Below are 24,294 nucleotides of genomic sequence, written 5' to 3'. Positions count from 1 at the left end.
GTATGTTGATCGTTAAAATTAAATTTGTTAGTTCTAAAAGCCATCATAATTATTTATAGGAAAACGTTCTATTTTTATTTCTCAAACAAATGTTTGGGTCTGAAAACAGGTTGGTCTTATTTTTCTACTAAGGTTTGAACTTTGAGAGTGTTTACACACGAGAGAAAAGTGAGAAAATGTTAATGCCTGTTTGAGAAAAGTGTATAAAGTGTTGTGGCTGGCGTGCCTGGCTGGCTTTTGTTTGTCTTCTGTTTCTGTCTTTTGGTTTTCCTTCCAGGTGGTGCGCGTTTAGGACTGAGTGGCTGTGTGGCTGAGTTACCAGGACCTCACCCTGATCACCTGAGGCTGATCAGGTGCGGCTCGTCAGGACTCACAGCTGTGGTGCATCTACACGGATTGGAACATGGTGGCATTTAAGTCTGGAGTACACAGTGTGTATTTGCCAGAGACTCGACCTTGTGACCAGACGGGTGAGATCGTCGTCTCAAGAGCCATCTCATCATCAGTGGATGCAGAGAATGTCCAGGTTTGATGCATGGTCTGTGAAAGAGGAGGGGGTGAGGTCTCACGCTCGTCAGCACACTTCCTGAGGTACGTTAGGTTTTGTGACTAACATTTATACAGTCAGTAAATGTGGTGTCCCTCACACCTTATTATATTGAGCTGTATGTTAGTCGTTTAATCAGGTTCCACTGCAGTGGAGTTGTGAACAGGGTGTTCCATGCCTGCAGGGTGGGAAGCTGATTTGTAATTAAGCCAGGAAGTGTTTGCTGTTTGTACACCTTTGAGCGGTCTCTCTGTGGTGGAGTGTGGACTCACATAATGATTTCTTCTTTCACAGACTCGGTTTGTCGCGGCCACCTGGGGGGTGTCGGCGGGTCCTTGGGTCCGAACTGGTTCTGGCTCTGGACCGTTTGTGCTGCTAGGAGCGCACCGTAATCCACCACGCCAGACCGCGCACTTATTTGTTGTATTTTTTTATCACATCACTGTTATGTATTAAATTCAGTTATCCTTTGTACCGTGCTCTGCTTATTTCATACTGGGTCCTTCAAACGCTGGTCGGTTCTCCGGGCTGCGTCCGACACATAACATAAAGTGTGTAGTGAGGGGTTTTACAGCCTTAAAACGTCTATAATAATTGTAAAAAATAACGCTGTCTACTTCATGGATTTCGCCTGTTGCGGGCTATTTTTAGAACGTAACTCCCGCAATAAATGAGGGACCACTGTACATCTACATGAAAGGTTTATGTGGGGTTAATCTACTGTCTCGTGTCGTTTCTCAGATCAGTTGTTGGTTTGGTTTTGTGGTATGCAGGAGATCACTTGACCGAGGGTCTATACGTTCAAATAATAATGAAAAAATACTGTCATCACTCTTTACTGTTAGTCAGTCTCTTACAACGGTGTAGCCTAAATACACGAGCTTTCTAGGAGCGCACCCAATTCATTACGCACGCTCAGAGGCAGGTACCCTCCGGTGCGCACTTTTTTTGTGTGGGGGGGGGCGACCCCGCCCCCTGCGATAAACTCATCGCCCCCTTAATATTTTTTTTCTGGCGCCAGGCTTGACTCTCGGCCACCTTGGTTCCTCCTGCACTCAGCTTGTAACAGCACAGAAAAAACACGGCATACACTCTGTCCTGAATTCTTGATGTCTCAGAGTGATTCTTTCTATGCTGAACATAAAATGTAGACACCGACGTGTGGTGAGTGTGCAACAAGTCCAACCCAGAGGTGGCTAGGGATTCAACGGCGCTCCAGAAATTTCAAAGATGTTAAAAAAAAGTTTAACCGACTTTTCCCAGAATCTGAGCAGCATGCCGACTTTGATGGGACTCACACTCGCTAAACTCAACAAGGTATAAGACTGCTTTAAAGAACACCACAATAACGATGTTACTAAATATTTGTTAAAAAACAATTTTGCAAATATGACCCCTTTAAGGTCTTTATTTAGAAAACAATTCTCCCTTTAAATCTTAAAATAATAACTAATAAAGCATTTTTTTCTGACCATAATATTGCATTTTTGAATGAAACCCTTCCCTGTTAATATTTCAGTGTCACATATATATTCACATTCAATCCACGTGCATTCACTGTCTCTTGATAAACATTATTATATTGTAAGTAGAATGGTCTTTTCATTGTCTTTTTCTGTTTTGCAGACATATTTATTCCTACACAGACATGTATGTGTGTATACAATCCATTGTCCATAGTTACAGCTCTTCCGAGCGGATGACATGAAACAGCGTAACGTTGTACAAGACCTGGTGCCCATTGTTCCAGGCATAAAGGGCGTGGTCACGTGGGTTGTAGTCCAGCATGGAGATATGTGAGTACTTATTCTGGAAGGCAATGTCGATGTACTCATAGGTAGAGGAGTTGGTGGAATAGGCGTAGTAGACCTTGGTACCTCCTGAGTAGCCATTGGTGACGTAGAGTGTGCCACAGATCATAAAGGACTCTCCAGCGCTCCTTTTGGGGTGGTTGGTGGTCCAGCTCTTGATAATCTGCAGTGTGTTGGGGTTCAACTTGCTGATGACGATGTTGCCAGCGTTCTGGTTGGTGGCATATACTGCCCACAGGCCACCTTCATCCACCATCAGGTCAATGTCGGAATGACCTCCCCAGGCATAGTGATACGCGTTATTGAACCCGGCATAGTCAAGCTGCCGAGACTTGCTGATGGAGGAGGTACGGAAGTCGAACTTGATGATGACATGGCTTTGGAATTTGTTGAAGTAGATGGAGCCATTGTAGACCACCTGACCCGTCCCAGACCAAGGATGGGGTAGCCGATGGGATGTAAAATTGTCCGAAGTCATGAAGTCGTGCACTGACTTGTACTCCCGCACAAAACGGTTGTTGTGGTAACCATCCATGTACCACACCTATGCATCAAGAAATGAAAATAAACAATGATTAGTCACTTCATCATAATCTGAGCAGTGTTCTCTCTGTCTGTTTGTTCCTGTTCTCCTTCCTGGTTCTTTGTTCCATTTCCACCACACTAGGCATATAACCCTGGAACTGCCCTTAAAGGGTTAATTTTGACATTTTCACTCAGATGTCCACGAAACCTGGCATATATGTACAGGTGCATCCTGAAGGTTCTCCCAAAGATTACCAAACCTGGCACACACTTGGAAGTGGATTTCAGAATTGGCCTGTCAAGGTCAGCCAAAGGTCAATCATTTGGCTGAAGGTCAAGGTCACTGAGATCAAATGTCAGATTCCCATTGCCTGTACTGTCTTCAAGTCCTAGCATAGCGCAGGTTCTGCCATGAAGACTTACATTTCAAAGCTAATAGTGCGTTTTCACATAGGCAAGATGTGTTACGAATGTCATATTTGCATCATTCTTGGAACATTCCTGACATTCTTACCGTGACTTAACACATCTCAATAGGTTTCTTAATGGTGCGTGTTGGTGCGTGATATTCATGGAGCATGTTTTTGGCTGTCAAAAAAATCTTCATCGAATGTCATGCACCACCCTCATTTCGCCTCATGTCGTGGAGGTCGCAACTGAGCGTGTTGATTAGTGGTGATCCTTAATAGAGCCTGACAGCGTTCTCTGATGTGCACAGTTAAACCCTGCTGCACTGCATTCAGTTTCATTACTGCAGTATGCTGAAGAAGGACAGTGACGTCAAGTCGGCTAAAAGCCTCGTTCCAATGCTCATCAGTGCGCTCCTGCAGGTGTTCCACCTGCTGCGTGTGCCTGACGTTTGGGAAAACGAGCGAGACAAGAGCCGCATGGAGCCCACATCTGGCTCTCTCTGTCTCCTCCTCTCTGCACCACTCCATGGCACAGACACCAACTAAGCATGCAATCACAACATTCCTCTGCTGGGGATTAATCTAGATTTTGAGGAGCAAACTGGAGTGATCTGAATTGTCTAGCAACTGGTGGTTGAATGAATATGGATTTGTGTGTGTGGAGACAATTCGCCTCATTCACAATGTGACAGAACTTAACGATGTGCTGTTACACGCAATAGCGCGCAACAATGCAAAACATTATACTTGACCGTGTTTAATGGTTTCTGATAATTCTCCAGAAACACGCGCCATTAATAGTAAGGAGTGGTAACAGGTTGCGGCAGTTCCTGAGGACACGTGACGCCTCTGCCCCGAATCATCACATTTGTGATCAGCAGCCAGAATGTATACTTCGCGGCATTCGTGATTTGCCGTCATTATGTGGAAACACAACATTAATCTCTAATAGGAAGCAACCAGTCTCCCTTTTTGTCATCAAATCCTGACCAATGTCAGTTCTAACTCACCTCTCTGCTGCTTGCAGTTGCTAGCCTGAAGCGCTACCTCCTCCACCCCACTGCCAGCAATCAGTCGCTGTCTAACACCAAGGGTAGGCTACACTCCTGCCTTCTTCCAACAGTAAGACTGGAACTTCCGCTAAAGACAGTTCTAACATTCTGGACAATATATTCGGGACAACTATTTCGTTCTTGTTTTTGCTCTTTTGTTTCTTCTTCAATAACTGAACACCTTTATGAGATAGTTAATCTAATCAAGCACTGAAACATCCTATCATCAGCATCCATCAGGGCGCCTTCCAGAAAGTGTGGCAGATCTCACATGCAGATCACATGCAGAATAAATCAAATCCTGCCTTCAAAAGACATCCCAATTAATTTGGTGCCTGAGAGCTCCTCATGGAGGAGCAGCTTTTGAATACAAACATTGGGCCTGACACCTGCGGTGTGGCGTGAGCTCAGCCCCGCGAGGATAATGCCCATCATTCCACATAAAAGCACATTCTCAGCTGCTTCCACCTCGATTCCCACCGGCCCCTGTGGCAGCAGGCAGCGGGCTCTCATTCCACTGCCGCTGGAAGCGCAAACACTTCCTCCGTCTCAGTGGGATAGAGACACCTGAAGCCCTCCTACTACCTGTTTCCATGAGTTGCATTTTACTGAAAAAAAAAAATGGTTTACATCAAGGAAGCGGATCCCCCAAGGGCCCATGAAAGAAATTCCAAGACAAGGAAAATAGCAAGATGAAAAGAAACGGAACAGGCCTGTCTGCTCACATCAATTACTCTCGCTGTTTTTCTCCGGCCTTTTGCAGCTCATGCTTCCATGTGTTGTCTTTCAAAATGTATTAGTCTGGACTAAGAAAGTTAGCTCTACAGTATGCTAACTACCGTCTTAGTCAGCACTCCCCTCCCCCGCCTCTTTTACTGCTGAGAATTTTTCTAGTGTAATATTCCACAGGCTGCGGCATTACAATTACATTTCAGGAAGTCTGCTGCGTACTCACAAAGCTTTATGATTCTGGGTCAAGATTTGTTTTGCTCCCATGCAAACTGAGAGTTCTGTCCCTTATTATGTGCACCATAAGCAGGTGTGCAGAGAGCATGCTAATGTTTAGCTGCCAAATAAATAAGCTCTCCCCTCGACGTCCTTGTCCTGCTACCCGTGTAAATCATACATTGTGGATGTATCTGTAGTGTTTCATTTTATGTTTTTTGGGATTATCCACTGCACAATACAAATCAACACATGGTGTGGACTTTTTAGTCTTCAATATCAAGGCTAGCTTAAAAGTTGAGCGTCAAAGTGTTTGGTGTCGTGTGACACTCATTTTGTCCAATAATTAACATATCTAAGTTTGTATTCTTTAATTTTTACCCAAGACCAAAATAGGATGCATCGAGTATTTGAAGACTTTGCACCCGCCCAGCCGTCCGTCTGTCTGTGCTCAGCAAACCCGTTCTGTTACTGCCAGGGTCTTCAAATTCACAGAGAACATTATTTGGACATAGACCTTGAAGAAGTTTGATGATGGCAGCCTTGATCTATTTTAAGAGGTCAAAACGTCACATTCTGCTTCTTATTTTTATGCTCATACAGCCAAGGGTATTTTAGCATTGCATTATATTTAGTTATTAACTACAAAATTTTTCTCAACCTAGGTGGTAATATTTCAGTAGTGTCTCATTGTTAGTGTAATCTTTCTATTAATTATTATTCTAATTATTTTACCCAAGGCCAACTATGGCCATCGGGTATTGCGAAGGCTTTTTCGTTGCATTCGTCCGTCAGTCTGTCTTTCTGCTCAGCATAACTCCAGTCCTGTTACTGTCAGGGTCTTCAAATTCACAGGGAACATTCTGGACACAGACAATTAAGTTCAAGGATGGCTAACCTTGACCTATTTTAAGTGATCAAAAGGTCACAGTCTGTTTCCTATTTGTATGCTATACGGCGAGGGTATTTAGTATATGCATTATATATTGTATTGTCAGCATAAAAAGCATGCAATACTTTTTGGCCTGGAATAGAAACGTTTTAATTTTACATTACAGGGTGGAACCAACAAATCTTCCATTACCCAAGGCCAAATATAGCTATTGGGTATTGCAAAGGCTTTGCGCCTGTCCGTCCATCCATCTGTCCGTGCTCAGCATAGGTCCAGTCCTATAATGCCAGGTTCTTCAAATTCACAGGGAACATTCTTGGGACACAGATCTTGGACAAGATCAAACCTTTACATATTTTAAGAGGTCAAAAGGTCATATTCTCTTTCAAATAATTAACACCTGTAATAGCATCTCCCTCAATAATCAATACTGCTGGAGAAAGCAAAATACCAATTTTTTCATGTGATACAATACTGATAAAGATTTTGCCATGAAAAGAGTTGCAGCGAAATTCATCGGCACGAAGCTGACGCGCAGAGGACAAGTTGGGACATGTCCAGCTCTCCACAAGTTCTTTTATACTCACTCGACTGGTAAGCACTGAAAGCCAGATAGACATGTCCCAACTTGTCCTCTAACACTCCGAAACGGAGGTGTTCCTTTGTCTCGCTTCATCAGCGAATCGGTCGTGACCGCGAAGCCTCCGCGCGCTTTCCATGACAAAATCTCTTGTTAAAAGTGAAATCTGCCAAAATGGCTGATGTCCAGCTCTTGTGATAACCAGAGAAAGCACACGATGGTCTCGTATCCACAGAGCCATCCGTTTAGAAATGATCCAGCGGTTTGTGCTGCTCGCGCAGCTCGCAGCTCGCAGTGCGGCGCACCGACCGTCCTTAAAGGGGCCCTTAAAGCTGTAGTTAAAGTCCTTATTCTCTGTGAAGCCCGTAAAATTTTCACTGCAAGCCAGATAAATTTTTCGAATGGTTTCTAGGTGCCAGTCTCTAACGCTTCTGAAAAAATTCTGATGAAAAAAGTCCTTTTCATTCCGCCAATTCCAGACAATGAAAATCCGACAAGGGGGCGGGACCGCTCCTTCCACAAGGCGTGCTCACAGGCGAATGACGTCACCGACAGTGTGGAAAACCTCACTCATGCGCAAGGGTAAGCAGTCTGACGAAAAAAATATGAATGAAATCCATATAGTTTTTAAAAAAAATAAAAAGGACTGTTAATTTATGAACAGACCATGTATATAGTCACACATGCGTATTTCCAGCTATGGCATGTGAAGTTGTACAAAATGTGTGTTACATACCCTTGTATCTCCTTCTGGAGCCAGGGAGATCGGTCATCCCAGGAGCCAAATCTGGACCCGGATGTCTTTATGGTGATAGGATCACTGATGCCTGTTTTGCCACACGCTGCAAGGAAACAAGCAAGACGGCAACAACCGCGCACACCTATTTGAGTATTGAAGGATTAATTAAATTCAATATTTTACACACAGATGCACCTTTCATTTGCTTTTTTTCCTCTGATCCGCTTGACTGATGATTAGAGAGCTTATGTGCAGATTTTAGCTTTTTCTCTGTTTCTCTTCGTGGGATGTGTAAGAAGCTGTTTATATTCAGTTCGCACACATGCTCGCTTTCCTCAGTGTTGTGGAAGTGTGACAAAAAGCAAGTGGGGAGGAATATGGAAAAGGGAGAGCCGCTGAGCATTCTGAGCTAGTTGTAGTGTTAATTAGCGTTGACTGAGGTGTTAATGTGAATTTGACAAAACTAAACTCGGTTCAGTTGTCCCGGTTGCCTCAGAGCTGGTCTAGACTAATGTACTTTTTATGACGAACATGGAGACAAATGAGATACAGGATTTCCCACCACCACTGCATGTGCATACATAAAATGTCCCAATTAAGTCCCTTTTTACAGAGGAAAAAAAGCTGGGAACTGTGATTGATAGAATTTTCAGGAAAACCAAACACACACAAAGAGGTACACAAATCAGCATAATGGAGTAACTCTGTGAGTCAGTGAGTGAGTATGACCACAAACCTTCCACCAGTAAAGTGTCTGTCACACTATGATGGATTGAGAAAATGTGACTAGCGTTTTCAAAAATTTCAATTAGAGTCTCTTTTTGTTCTATACAAGTGCTTCTCTCATTTATTATATGAGTTCATTGTAAGATGTGCGACATGTCAATCAGAAAGTTTTGTGCATGCTCTAAACTTTGAGGGGACATCAGACGGATGTGTCCCAGTGGTTGCATATTTGTTTACCATTTTGTCCAGTAATTGCTTGTTACTGCTACAATACTGTCCTGCGGCTGTCCCTTGCTTCAGACTGGGCTTCTGACTGGCCAAAGCCCCAGTGCAAGGTGTGAATTCAACATGAGAGGAGAAAGGACAGCCATTTAGCCAAGGTCAGACTTAACTGAAGAAAAGATAGTGCGGCTGTGTACACTGTTATCGTGGACATCAGGGCACACCTGGATTCTCCTTGGTGAGAAGGTGCCACGACAAAGAAGTTGTTTGCTGTCCTTGTTGTTTAGAATGCACAGTGGAAAAGATGCTGTCAGCACAACACAGTGACGAAGCATGACGTTATGATCCCTGAGCAAGCCGAATTCTAGCCACATTTGCTTCGACAAATCCCACTCAATCTGGCTCCCCCCAATGTGCATGCATGTCTTGAAACCAAGAAAGTCCTTCTGCTGAATGTAGCTCTTTGTCTCGCCATGGAAATGTGACATCACCATCCACTGCAGCCCCAAACCACCCGAGACCAATGATTAAGTGAATTCTAACTTTGCCAGCAAAGTAAAATCAAACTCAACATGTTTGATTGTGGTAGCCAGTATACTGGATAAATATACCTGGTTAACTCTGGTTTGGTTCACATTTCTTTATAATGGCATCATGGTTCAGAAGGGGAACGTTATGTCGTGCTATTCATGTTATGCGACCAACAGCTGACTTCTTTTTCTGGGCGTTTTCTTTGCTGCACTTTCTGCTACTATATGCTGAATGTTAAATGGATATGCTCAGGTCAGGAGCATACCAGATAAACTGCCAGTCCAAGTGACCACGCCCCTAACTGCACATACTTTCTGGCTTAAAATGTCAAAGTAATGACAGAAAAAAATCAGCCCCGTACAGTTGTCATGGAGAGCTATACAGACTGGAAAAGTAAAAAAAAAAAAAAAAAAAAAAATATATATATATATATATATATATGTTTATTACATCTGTCAAAGATGGAATAAAATCATCTGTGTTTTTTCTTTCTTTCTTACTTTCTTTATTTGTCTGTCTGACTGTGAGCAGGATTACATTTAAACCACTGCACTGACTTAGTTTAAATGTAATCCCACAGATACATATTAGGGCAAGGAAGACTTCATTAAATTTTGGAGGTGATCTGGAACCGGATCTGGATTCTACATCCAGTTCCACTTTATATAGGCTTTGAAGGATTATGACAAAACTACTTTACAGATTCTCACCAATTTGCACCATGCATAGATATTAGGGCATGGAAGACTCCACTGAATTTTGGAGGTGATCTGGATCCAGATTCTGGCTCAAGATTCTCTTAACTCAACTCTAACTTTATTTATAGAGCACATTTAAAACAGTGGATTACTTCAAAACTGCATAATGGATTCTCACCAAATTTGTTGGGAAAGTGTAGGAACACGGACCCACAGGGGGCGCAATGAACGGACAATGGAGTAAGTCAAAATAACAACGCTTTACTGTTGTGAATGTGCACAACGAATACAACCAATCACAGCAATGGACAACAGTCAATTCACAAAAGTGTCGTGTGGGCAGGCTCGAAGATAGGAGACCCCTCTCCAAGGTAAGACCGGAACCACACGGCTTCCTCCGCCACAGGACCCCGAATACTGGAGCCGCCAAGTCCCGAACTCCCAGGTCGCCACTGCCTCCGCGTGTCGGACCTGGTACTGCTGGCGAGAGCAAAGAACAGTTATATGGGGGCGCGTATGCACCCAGGACTCTGAACAGCAGAAAGGTACCTCCACCTCTCGTTGGAACAGTAATCCAAAAAACTAGTTCAATCCAAAAGATGCACTCTATTTGCTTTGATACGTTACCTCTCTGGTAGAAATGATATCTCGGCAAATGAGGTGGAGATGCCGTCCTGCTGATATACCTCCGTAGTGATTGGGATCAGCTGTCTCCGGTGATGGGTGACAGCTGTCATCCTGGCTGCTCCTGTAAGGCGGCAGCGCCCTCCGGTGCCTGGAGCCCGCACTCCAGGCAGGGCGCCCTCTAGTGGTGGTGGGCCAGCAGTACCTCCTCTTCAGCGGCCCACACAACAAAATTTGCACCACTCATCGATATTAGGGAATTGAGAGACCCACTGAATTTTGGAGGTGATCTGGATCTGGAGTCTGGATCAGAATTTCACTTAAATTAAGAGTTGAAGGATTATGACAAAACTACTTCACAGATTCTCACCACATTTGCACCATAGATAGATATTAGGGCATGGAAGACTCCACTGAATTTTGAAGGTGATCCGGCTCTGGATTGGGGGACGTCAGAAATCTCTGATTGCTCTTGTTTGGACATTTTAACATGAGCTTCTATGGGATCCTGCTCCTTTCTGCAGCCAGCCTCAAGTGGCCAGTCAAGGAACTACAACATTTTGTTCTTGCTGTTGTGCCTCATTTTGGACTGTCGAATCTTCCTGCTTGGAATAACATTTGCATTGGTATCTCTCTCTCTCTCTCTCTCTCTCTGCATGCGTCAGATCCATTAAACACTCACTTTCCATTTTTCCACTTGTTATTTACAAACCCAATTATCTCTCCTCCTCCTTAGTATTGTCAAATGTGATTTCACATTGTATTGAAAGGAACCAAAGAAATATTTCTTTCCTCAGTCATTGCTCTCACTCCATACTCTCGTTGCTTCAAATCACTCACAAAATGAAACTTGTAGGTTTGCAAGTGTTTGCAGTACATATGCTGTGCCTGTGAACACATCACACCTCAGAGTCAGCTGAGAAACAAACATATGATCACGTGAGAAAAATCTACTATTTCTAGTGTGGGCTGAGCCTCTTACGTAAGCCTCAGCGGGATTACTGACTGCAGTAAGCAATGCGTTGGCTACTGATTTATTTAATTATTTTCCCTAATCACGCCTTTATCTTTGGATAAAATCGACCATCATGGTGCTGGGAGGAATGCAGGGCTGCAGATGGATCTACATACTGGAGATGGACTTGGGATCTAATCTCCTTTTGGCCTGAATTTGTCCGGACTGAAGCGGAGGTCAGAGCAAATGGAAAACCTAATGGGAGCTGATAGAACTAAACCATCATCAGCATTTACCCTCAGATATTTCCATTTATACAATGATGATCAGGAATGCAGCTGTGTGCAAAATTTTTAGGCACCCTGTGGATACACATGTAACATCGGGTGTTTGTTCCCCTCACTGGTTTGTCAACAGGAGATAAATTGGGAATGTCCAAACTTGTCTACTCCATTAAACATTAAGTCTGATTTCTATTTTTATTGTCTATTCAATTAAATGGAGCATATTACACATATATAAAATGCCTCATGAATTTTCAAGCATACACATAAAGCCTCAAACCTGAACTTATCATGGCAACCGAGAGGAAGATCAGGAAAAAGAAATGTTTCCGAAACAGAAATTGAAATGATTGTGTCTGATCACAGTAGTGGCATGACAAAAATAAATAAATAAATAAATAAATAAATTAATGCAGCACCTGGGAACACTAGGTGGCAGTGGTGAGCCAACAAAACTTCTTAACCCAAAAATTCGTAACAACCATTCACTCATGGTGCTGCATGTTTCTTCTTAATTTTGACCTCAAAAACCCTTCTGGCCAAAACCTAAACAAGCTTTAAGAAGCTTTAACAAGCTCACTACCAGAACCATCAAGAAACTTTCCAACTAACAGAATAACTAGATAATTATTTAGCATTACATTTGTTCCTGAATCCTTTGTGCTGCTGTCTTCCTATAAAGATGAAATTTCTGTTGATGAAATTTGAGTAGTGAAAGCCTAATTTGAATATAAAATTGCAAGAAGGAAACGATTTGTATTTTTTTTCATAACCAGTATAGCAGGGAGGACCTTAATTGTCCAAATTTTGGTGATAATCCAGTTTTGTCCACCACTAATATGTTTACATTTCAATAGCTGTGGTTATATAAAATGTTTGGTTTAATGCAACATCTTATTATATATCATCAGTTTATATATTTAACAATTCTTAATATTTAACAATAGACATTCTGCAAACGTTATGGTTTACTATCATATCATAGGTACGACTTATGACTAACTGGCACGTGGCATCATTATATGTGTACAGCGCATCCGGAAGTTATTCGCAGCGCTTTACTTTTTCCACATTTTGTTATGTTACAGCCTTATTCCAAAATGGCGTAAATTCATTTTTTCCCCTCAAAAATTGTACTAACAACACCCCATAATGACAACATGAAAAACTTTTTTTTTTTTTTTTTTTGCAAATGACATCTCATCTTCAACCACTTTTCCGGGTTTGGGTCGCGGGGGCAACAGCTCCAGCAGGGAACCCCAGACTTCCCTTTCCTGTGCCACATTGACCACCTCTGACTGAGAGATCCCGAGATGTTCCCAGGCCAGTGTGGAGATATAATCTCTCCACCTAGTCCTGCATCTTCCCTGGGGTCTCCTCCCAGATGGACGTGCCTGGAACACCTCCCTTGGGAGGCACCCAGGAGGCATCCTTGCGAGATGCCCGAACCACCTCAGCTGGCTCCTTTCAACGCGAAGCAGCAACTCTACTCCGAGCTCCCCACGGATGACCGAACTTCTCACCCTATCTCTAAGGGAGACACCAGCCACCCTCCTGAGGAAGCCCATTTCGGCTGCTTGTACCCGTGATTTAGTTATTTCTGTCATGACCCAACACTCATGACCATAGGTGAGAGTAGGAATGAAGATTGTTTTAAATATAAAAAACTAAGTAATTGCATGTACATAAGTATTCACACCCTTTGCTCAATACTTTGTTGATGCACCTTTGGCAACAGTTACAGCCTGAAGTCTTCTTAAATATGGTGCTACAAGCTTGGTGCACCTATCTTTGAGCAGTTTTGTCCATTCCTCTTTGCAGCACCTCTCAAGCTCCATCAGGTTGGATGGGGAGCGTCGGTGCACAGACATTTTCAGATCTCTTCAGAGATGTTCAATCAGATTCAGGTCTGGGCTCTGGCTGGGCCACTCAAGGACATTCACAGAGTTGTTCTGAAGCCACTCCTTTGATATCTTTGCTGTGTGTTTAGGGTCATTGTCCTGCTGAAATATGAACCGTTGCCCCAGTCTGAGGTCAAGAGCGCTCTGGAGCAGGTTTTCATCCAGGATGTCTCTGTACATTGCTGCATTCATCTTTCCCTCAATCCTGACTAGTCTCCCAGTTCCTGCTGCTGAAAAACATCCCCACAGCATGATGCTGCCACCGCCATGCTTCACTGCAGGGATGGTGCCTGTTTTGCTCCAAACATGATGCCTGGCATTCACACCAAAGAGTTGAATCTTTGTCTCATCAGACCAGAGAATTTTGTTTCTCAAGGTCCGAGAGTCCTTCAGGTGCCTTTTGTCAAACTCCAGGTGGGCTGCCATGTGCCTTTTACTAAGGAGTGGCTTCCGTCTGGCCACTCTACCATACAGGTCTGATTGGTGGATTTCTGCAGAGATGGTTGTCCTTCTGGAAGGTTCTCCTCTCTCCACAGAGGAATGCTGAAGCTCTGACAGTGTGACCATTGGGTTCTTGGTCACCTCCCTGTTTAAAGCCCTTCTCTCCTGATTGCTCAGTTTAGACGGGCGGTCAGCTCTAGAAAGAGTCCTGGTGGATCTGAACTTCTTCCATTTATAGATGATGGAGGCCACTGTGCTCACTGGGACCTTCAAAGCAGCAGAAATGTTTTTGTACCCTTCCCCAGATTTGTGCCTTGAGACAGTCCGGTCTCTGAGGTCTAAAGACAATTCCTTTGACTTCATGCTTGGTTTGTGCTCTGACTGTCAACTGTGGGGATGGTGTGTGCTGTTCCAAATCATGTCCAATCAACTGAATTTACCCCAATTAAACATCTCAAGGAAGGAAACAGGATGCACCTGAGCTCAATTTTGAGCTTCATGGCAAAGGCTGTGAATACTTATGTGCATGTGATTTCTTAGTTTTCTATTTTTATTAAATTTGCAAAAATCTGAAAAATGACATTGTCATTATGAGGTATTGTGTGGATAATCTTGAGGAAAACAATCCATTTCGGAATATGGTTGTAACATTAAAAATGTGGAAAAAGTGCAGCACTGTGAATACTTTCCGGATGCACCATAAAGCAAATGTTCATCGCATGCCCCACAGTTTGCATACATGTGCAAACACTTTACACTTTAGTTTGTTTTTATACATTACAAAATATGTGTTAAACCTGTTGTACATAATGGTCAGAAATGAGCTCTTTGGACAAGCCAGGTAGCTCAACAGATACATGGATCTCAGACATGTATCTGTGTGTGATGAAAGTAATGAACTTGTTGAGACATTCACTTATCTCAACAGTAACATTTATGTCTCTGGATATTCAGTGTTTGAAACTGAGCGATGTCTGGCAAGAATTTATGGAGTCATGAGGTCCCTTTTAAGAGGCAATGACAATAATGAAGGTCTAAGCCTTGAGGGTCCTGATGCTTCTTGTCTTACTGTATGCTGGTAAGATTTGAACTTTGACCAGTAAACTAAGGTGAAGACTTAATAGCTGTGTTTACATGGACCCTAATAATTATTTTTAGTCAGAATGATTAAATGAAAAGCTAAAAGGAAATATCTTGTATAAACTTTTCGATCAGAATGAAATGGGTCAATGTGATCATAAATCCAATGAGATCAACAAGGGTGGTTCAATCCTTTTGCAATCCTTTAGACTGGAAAATATTAGCTGTGGAAACACCAATCAGGCTGCATGTTCATTGTCATCATCATCATCATCATCATCATATAGTTTAGTGAAGTAATGTGAGGATTAAGGATGCAAAAAGACCACCAAGATATGACCATGAAGAGACAAAGAGTGACAACATAGATTTTAAGAGAGAGATTTTAAAAATTTAGAAATGTGCATGAACCTCCCTTCACTGCTTTGGAGTATGGTTATAGGCAGAATTAAGCAAAATAATGACCTATAGTTCTGATTCACTCCTTATAAAGACAAAAAAAATCAACTTTCCTGCTGCAGTTTGAGCAGGAAAAATCGAGCCATCATTGAAACAAAATTGCTGTGGCCAACTGGAACTGCTTTGTACGCATGCAAAAATTGACAATCTGACTGTTTGAAGCTACACGTGAAAAGCTACCTGTGGATTCACACATCACATTTATTCCTTTTCTTATTCAATTCCATTCAGATTGGAATCCTTCATATAAGCATAGCTGCTGTTGTTGGTACTAGGTGCGTTTGAAGGAATTGATGCCAGTGCACTCCTGGCCTGAATACCATATAAAGACTGAGGTGATAAATCAATGGGGAAAAAGTAATTTTCAGGTTTCAAAAATATGTTTTTTCCCCCTCATTTCTGCAGCATGTCTGCATTGGCCCTGGTGGACGCTTTGAAGAGAATTATGGGTTATCAACCAATGCAAAATATCAGATGTTGGAGGTGCTCAATGTTTGTATTAAATGTCAAGGAATGTTGACAGGTTTCAGCAGACAGGAGTTATGCAGCAGACATAATGCACCAGGGGGAATAACCTGCTTTGGTACAATCAAAAACTGATGCATTGAATGAACTCAATTCCGTTATGTGCAGGATTTCCATCTAATAAATATAAATAGAAAATATGTACTATATGAATAATAATATGATATAATATGAATATGAATAATACATATGTAGCCCCAACTCAAATAAAGCACATCCATGCAAAATAATTTAATTTAATTTAGTTGAGACTACATATACAGTATTTATTATATGAAAATCCTCCTCCTAACTGAATTGAGTTCATCCAATGAGTCATTTGTTTGTGTGATACACTCAAAAAACTGACTCATTGGATTGGATTCCATCTAAATAAATATATGTAGTCCCAACTCAATTGAATTACATTATCTTGCATGGATGTGTTTTCTTTGAGTTGGGGCTACATATTTATTAGATGGAAATCCTGCACATAATTGAATTGAGTTCATCCAGTGAGTCATTTGTTTGAGTGATACACTCAAAAAACTGACTCACTGGATTGGATTCAATCTAATAAATATATGAAGAGTTCAGATGTAAAACCCAGTAAGTACTTTTTTTTTTTTAAATGGAGAAAAATGCAGCTGAAAATGGAGATTTAAAAGAAACCATATGCGGAAATGCACAGACTTTCATCAATAAAATGAAAACAGTTTGTTCAAATTCTTTCACATTTTGCACACTGATGGTCCCCCTGGCAGCCAAGTACACGCTGGCCTCAACTAAAAATTTATGGTTTTGGAGATACTGGGTTTTGCATCTGAACTCTTCATATGTAGTCCCAACTCAATTGAATTACATTATATTGCATGGATGTGTTTTATTTGAGTTGGGGCTACATATATTTATTAGATGGAAATCTTGCAACTAACTGAGTTGAGTTCATCCAAAGAGCCATTTTTTTTGTGTGTGTGTATGTTCAAAGAAGAAGATTCTTTATTCTAAACACAACAAAATTTGTCCTCGGCATTTAACCCAACCACAAGTAGTAGTGGGCAGCCACAGTCTCGTCCCCAGGGACCAACGTCAGATGTCAAGATGGTGCCTTGGTCAGGAGGACAGAAAGAGCGACACCCTAAATGACAGTGTTTTTGACAGTGGGAGGTAACCACAGAGTGTCCAGAGGAAACCCGGGTAGATATATATGAAGAGAACATGCAAACTCCACACAGAAAGAATCAGGTAGGAAGCAATCCCAGGACCTTCTTGCTATGAGACAATAGGGCAAACCACTGAACCACTGTGCCACCCAAGTGGTGCTAGGCTAACAATATGAAAAGTGTCTCCTCTCCAGGCATCTTTGTGGCATGTGGCACTTCTTCCCAGTGGTAACGAAGAACAGAAATTAAAACAGCCAACTCTGAACACCTGTAGACACATGAAACTATCTTCTCCTGGGTGTGTTGCTGTAATTGGAAAAGGAGCTGCTTCTGGCTTACGCCCACTTTCAAAGAGAGTGTGTAGGGTGTGTCATATGACCACAGATTCTCACAGAGCAAGCCGGATTCCATATATTGGAGTTCCATTACATATGTCACACAAGCACAAAACAAGCTGTTTCAGGTTGACATTATGTTGACAGAAAGATAAGTCCTTCAGGCAGTGTCTGAGAACTGTGGGCCTTTGGTGAGATGTTACACATTAAATCCCAACTATAATTAACTGTAAACATACGTAAAACTAAATTTGCATAATATGACCCCTTTAGAAATTATGAATGATCAAATTACAAACATCACGTTAAAAAAAAAAAAACACAAGCAAATGTGGTTGTCAGAATCACTGCAAAATTTTGATAATTTACAATAAAAATGTTATAAATTACAGGAAAACCACATTAAATTAGACATTTTTAAAGTAGGCATTTTAAAGGAACCATATTTTAAAGGCGAAGCAGAGTGGAAATGAGTGATTTCGCACCACGAGAACTACATAGTAAATGAGCATTGTGGATAATATAACACCTCTCTGCAGAGGAGGGTGGAGGTAAGAAACAATGGCAGGAGAATACAGTACTGCGGGGACGCGTGGCGCGCTGACCTTCCTGGTCCATTCATCAGTATATCGGTGTGATGGAGTCGGATTTGCCTGAAGCGTTCTGTGCTTGCACATTGCCGGGGCCTGACACAGGGTGATTTATTTATTTGATTACTGCCCGCAAGCTGGCATGTCCCTTGATCGATGGCTATTGTGTCCCTACAGCCGCCGGGCTGTTAGTCTCTCTGGCACAAAGCAGCATGAAGGACAGGGTTGCAGGGGCTGCGGTTACTTTCCCTCACTTTTTCCTATTCTCCTTTACTCGATCACTTCCTCATTCCCCTTTCCCGCCTTCTATTACTCCTCCTGCTGCTCAAGCTATTATTTAATACTGAACATTTCTCCCCCACCCCACAGAATGCAGTATTGTCTTTTCACACCTGCACATAGCGGTACATGGGCATTGGGTCCATGTCTGAACAAGATAACTCCAAGAATTTACAATCGAATCTGGACTCAAATCAGTGGAATGACTGAGGGGTCAACAAGGACAAAGTGAGATAGTGGAGCAGATAACTGTTACAATTGTTCATTTCTGGAAAGAAGCACCAAAGTTGGCATAAATACTCCTAGACCAGGGGTAGGCAACCTGTTCCAGAAAGAGCCATGAGGGTGCAGGTTTTCTTTGCAGCCACTGACTCCACCAGGTGATTTCACTGATTAACTGATTCCATCTGCTCAAAGTGATATTAATCAGTAAAATCACCTGGTGGAGTCAGTGGCTGCAAAGAAAACCTGCACCCTCATGGCTCTTTTTGGAACAGGTTGCCTACCCCTGCCTTAGACATTACTCTTTTGAAAAAACTGAGTAGCCACTTCAGTTTTCAGTAGGCGGCCAGGTAGGGGTCAATTGAAGAATTACACAGGGGTCAAAATTTAAAAATGCTCCAATCATATTGAAAGCTATACCACGTTATTTGTCTGATCACAACGATACCAAAAAGGTATAGTTTGGACTATCTATGACTGAATGTTATGGAGTTATGGGGTAAAAACAACAAGAATGATGACAAAGGTCAATTTCAGTTTGTACAGGGGTTAGAAGTTAAAGTTGCTCCAATCTTGGTAAAAAGTGGTGCAAATTATTGGTTGAACTAATAGGATTAATAAATGAAATAGTTTTGACTGTGTTGAATGCTTTGTCTGCAAGGTAAAGGTAGAGCAATGTCGACGTCCATTGGATTCTATGACATGTGACATATGTTACCCTGTAACATGATAACTAAGCATGCCACATAGTGCAAACTATTCCTTTTTAAAACCCTATTAACTCAACCAATAATTTGCATCACATTTTACAATATTTAGAGCAACTTTAACATCTGACCCCTGTACAAACTAATGCTGACCTTTGTTACCATTCTTGCTGTTTTTACCCCATAACTCCATAACATTCAGTCATAGATAGTCCGAACTATACCTTTTTGGTATCGTTGTGATCAGACAAATAATGTGGTATAGCTTTCAATATGATTGAAACATTTTTAAATTTTGACCCCTGTGTAATTCTTCAATTGACCCCTACCTGGCTGCCTACTGAAAATTCAAGTGGCTACTCAGTTTTTTTCAAAAGAGTAATGTCTAAGGAGTATTTGTGCCAAATTTGGTGCTTCTTTCCAGATTTGAAGCATTCCTCTGTAAATATTCTGTTATCTGCTGCGCTAATAGGATTTTGAGAATAGTAGGTTAAAAAGCAAGGTCACAGACCAAGGTCAAAATCTGGACCCAGGTGATGTTTAAATTGGCTCTTCCAAAGAATCAATAGCTATGGAATCAATAGATACTCCAATTGCAGCACCTGAGAAGCTGAGTGAGGGATTTGCAGCTATCATGGATCATGAGGAACATCCAGGCTTTCAGTGACTTCCTGGACTTGAACATCAGTACATGCTGTGAAAGTATCAAACTTGTAGAGACATTCAGTCATCTTGGAAGTGATCTTTCATGTCTCTGGATTCTCAGCCTCAGTCACAGCGAGAAGCCTGGGAAGAAGTGTTATGTGATGCTGATGCGTTTGTAGAAGATGATTTTTGGAGAGCATTAAATTGTGAATGGCAGCGTTACATGTATAATAATGGTGCAAGTCAGTCATAAATCAGACATTAATTCCATGTAATAATGTCAAATATGCATGTGCTTGATCATACATTTTTAAAAATGTATGATACAATACAATACATTTTTGGGTTTTTCCGTAATTATTGTATGGCTTTTGCCTTACAATATAAAGCGCCTTGGGGCAACTGTTTGTTGTGATTTGGCGCTATATAAATAAAATTGATTTGATTTGATTTGAAAAACACCACTGTTAGATGTGATCGTGAGCTGAAATTACTCCACAGCGACTGTGCCAATGTTAAATATACATAAGCCAGTGTAGATCTAAACCACACGTTTAATAATTCATGAGTGATCCCTGGCTAGTGAAATGTAAATATATTAGTGGTGGGCATGATTGGATTATCACCATCATTTTGACAAGGACCTACCTGCTACACTGGCATGAATCAAATTTATATTAAAAATGAGTCTCCTTTTTTTTGCGGGTCAGATTTTATACATAGAAATTTTATCTTAATAAAGACAGCAGTGCAGTGATGTCACAGCAGTGCAAAGGAGTTTGGGAATGTAAAGAAAAAAATAATTGTCCAGTTATTCTATTATTTGGAAGGTTTCATGTTGGTTCTTGTGTTAAGATTTTTATAGTTGTCATGTCTCAACTGTGATCACATACAACCACCTTGATTTTGGTTTCAGAAATCTGTTAGTTTTTTAAGTTTTTTTTGTTTGTTTTTTTCCGCTGCTCTTCCGCTCAGTTGCCATAATAAATACCCTGCATCCAGAAAATATTCACAGCACTTCACTTTTTCCATTTTTTTATGTTACAGCCTTATTCAAAAAAGTTTTTAATTTTTTTTTTCCTCAAAATTCTACACACAATACCCCATAATGACAATGTGTAAAACATTTGAGATTTATGCAAATTTATTAAAAATAAAAAAAATAGGAAATTACATTTTATCTGTTATATAAAACAAATAATGAATGTTTTTTCATTCTTTCAATGGAATAAATATTTAATTCCCTGAAAGATGGAAGGTACCATCTTTCACCTCATGAAATATTTGTACCATTGAACTCATAAATGTTCATTGTTTGTATATAGAGATAGTAGTAGTAGATATTTTTTTTTTTTTGTCAGAATTCAACAAATGTTGAAACCACTCAACACCATATCTTAGGATACCACTGAATTATAAAGAAATAATCTCCATTACTTGGTTACAACAATGTAAGGTGCAGGTCTAGCGCTCTTGAGGTGCCTCTTATGCTTTGTTGCTTTACTCAGCCAATGTAATTTTGTGTAGTGACCTTTGTGGGTTTGGTCTCAGTAACAGGAGTGTGTTTGGGTGCACAATGTCTGACCGCCTCTGTGGTCACATTATGTTGGAAAGTAGCTACAGCGACTCTCAACCGGCCCTCACTAGGTGACCTGGACTTTATCTCTTCTGATCTGTAGCCGGGATTCGATTCATGCTTTGTGCATCGTTTTGATTTAATTTGGACACAGTAACCGCTCAACGCTTCCCAAACAGGAACAGCACACTCTGTCGCTGAAAGTCTTTCGCAGTTTCTCCGTGTCATCCTGCTCTGAGAAGAATTTGGACACAATAAACCCGTGATGTGCGACCTGCAAGTGTCTCCGCTTTTGTAATGTGTCTTAGTCACTGTCATGTGGGTGTGTGCATCTATTAGCACTGTGAGCAGCAACAGAGGTGTGAGGACATTGAGACAGAAGCAAACTACAACATTCAGAATGCTGCAAACGGACTGCAAGAAGTTACTCTCCTGCTCTATCTGCTGCAACAACTTGGAGCACAGGAAAAGCTCGGGAGCGATTTTTACTTTAAACCTTTCCTGATTTTGTCCGTCTCAATTTCCGTATCACACACACACACACACACACCCAGAAAACAGGAAACAAAACAATTGTTTTGGTGATTAACCATTTCAAAATGCTCAAAACAGCAAAAGATACAATTCCTTCTATGACTTATTGTTTCAAAATGCTCAAAATCGCAAATGAAATGATTGCGTCACTTTTCATACTCTGTGTGCTTCTTACCCTGTGTGCTGCTATACAATGCTGCTGTAACCTCAGTTTCCCTGAAGGAGTATTCCCAAGGGATGAATAAGTTATATCTAATCTAATCTGATTTACTGTTTTGAAATGCTCAAAACAGAAAGTGAAACAACTACTTCACGTAATCCTCAAAACAGACATATTGTCGCGACATGTTGTCTGTCAATGTAAAGTAGAGCAACACCAAGAAATTCCTTGTGTGTATTAATTTACTTGGGAAATAAATTTGATTCTCATTCAGACACGAAATGAATCAATTTCAGGTTCATTAGAATGAATTAAAGATTAAAATGTTTGAAACACTTGCAACAGGCAATGAAACAACATGTGTGCATAGAGGACGTAGTCAGTCCTATACTGGTCTAACAGTTCATTGGGCCAGTGCTTATCCCAGGATACCCTAACTTTAAGCAAAAGAGAGTTGACAATGATTCCTGGACTGTATGTAGGTGAATAATTACATGTGTTGAGGTACCTAAGGGGTACTATTGACATAAGGTGACAGGATAGCTTTGGGTACCACTGAAATGAGTTTGTGTCAAATGAGCAATTACTTAGAGAGATTCAGATGATGGATCCTGTTTGCACTGAGGCATCAGCAAGTTATGACATTACTGCCATGTGGTTCACTTCTCTGCACACGAACCAGTGCCATGTGGCTCAGTGTTGAGAATCCCGCCAATTGGAAAAAGTCAAGGAGACACCTGACTGCAGAAGATAGATAGTTGCTTTAAAGAGGTGGGGATGGACAGGCTGTCTGCTTGGGTGGTTGCCAATCAGGACCTGTATTGATTCAGCTCTGTTCCTTTTGGAGTGATGCTCAGTACCATCGTCTGCCCACAGACCCGATCTGAGTTCCATGCAAATAACCCTTGAATTCATTTGACATTATTTTAGCTGAGTAATATTTTACTCTTTATTTTTATGTGTGCAGCTATAATATATTAAATGTCAAAAAATGTAATTCAGAAAATGTTCCACTATTTCAAAATGTTTGAAACACTAAAGGACAGCAGTGTTTCAGAAAATGATGCAATGTTTCAAAATGTGAAACAGCTGTTTCACATAATGAATCGTTGATTCAAAATCCTTTGCAAACCAATTTCTTCACAAAATGCTTCACATTTCTGAAACAGGTACTGCAGTAAAAGAAGCATATATTTCTGAAAATGTTTGACTGTTATGAAATGTTTGAAATACTAAAAAAATGGTTGAAACAAGTGATACACTTGTTTCACAAAAATGTTGTTTCAAAAATGTACACATACAGTTTTTCATTGTTTTGAAATGCTTGAAATTGTAAATAAACCAATACTTCACAAAATGCATTGACTATTTTGAAACGGTCACGCCAGTAAATGAAACAATAATTGAGTCAGATACAAAATTCCCATACAGACAAATGAAATGAAGCTTTGTATAATTTGTGTATATATTTGATGTTATTTTTTAAAAATACAGTACTATGTAGCTTGTCTTGGGGTACCGTAACATTTGCATATAGCCGTAGCAGCCAATAATTTGCCATATATTTCAGGATGGGATAAGGGATGGGCATTTGTGAATCATTTTGTGACCGCATGATATGCACTCAGCTATTTTAATACCATTTATCCCACGCTGAGGTCAGCCTACCATACTTTGATACATGTTCAATTATAACAGCTTTTAGAAGTATCCAAATGCAATATTAAACCCGTTCAGTGTTTCTTCTTTCATCTGAGGAGGAATTTTTCAATGTCAACAATTTACAAAAATTTGTGTATTACACATTTGTGTGATGTAGCTTTGGAGCATGGTGTGAATATGTCAAAAGATCTCCTGGGAGGTCACAACACACTATTATTAGTCTATGAGCCAGTCATCAATTTTGACCTACTCGGTATCACGCAAGGTGACGAAACAACACTTAGAATACAGCTTCAATGTACCATGGCCTACACAAACATGTATGATAACCATCCCAGTATGGTAGTTGTAGCCAGGTAGGGATGAATGAAGAATTACACAGGGGTCAAAATGTAAAAATGCCCCAGTCATGTTAGAAAACTATACCACACTATGTGTCTGATCACAAAGATTCCAAAAAGGTATAGTTTGGACTATTTATGATTGAATGTTCTG

General features: G+C 41.0%; 1 protein-coding gene across 1 annotated transcript in view; it reads right to left on the bottom strand.

Annotated features, from left to right (window-relative positions):
* Nucleotides 1-2,132: 2,132 nt before the first annotated feature.
* The window catches only part of LOC117529262 (noelin-like), a 32,613-nt gene continuing 10,451 nt past the window's right edge, over nt 2,133-24,294 (bottom strand). The window contains 3 exon segments of the mRNA XM_034191994.1: nt 2,133-2,902; nt 7,499-7,525; nt 7,528-7,604. Coding sequence (XP_034047885.1) covers nt 2,228-2,902; nt 7,499-7,525; nt 7,528-7,604 — 779 coding nt within the window. The 3' untranslated portion in view covers nt 2,133-2,227.

Source organism: Thalassophryne amazonica, chromosome 17, assembly GCF_902500255.1.
Source record: "Thalassophryne amazonica chromosome 17, fThaAma1.1, whole genome shotgun sequence".
Taxonomy (NCBI): domain Eukaryota; kingdom Metazoa; phylum Chordata; class Actinopteri; order Batrachoidiformes; family Batrachoididae; genus Thalassophryne; species Thalassophryne amazonica.
Note: the sequence above shows the minus strand (reverse complement) of the source record. Positions and strands in the feature narration are given on the sequence as shown.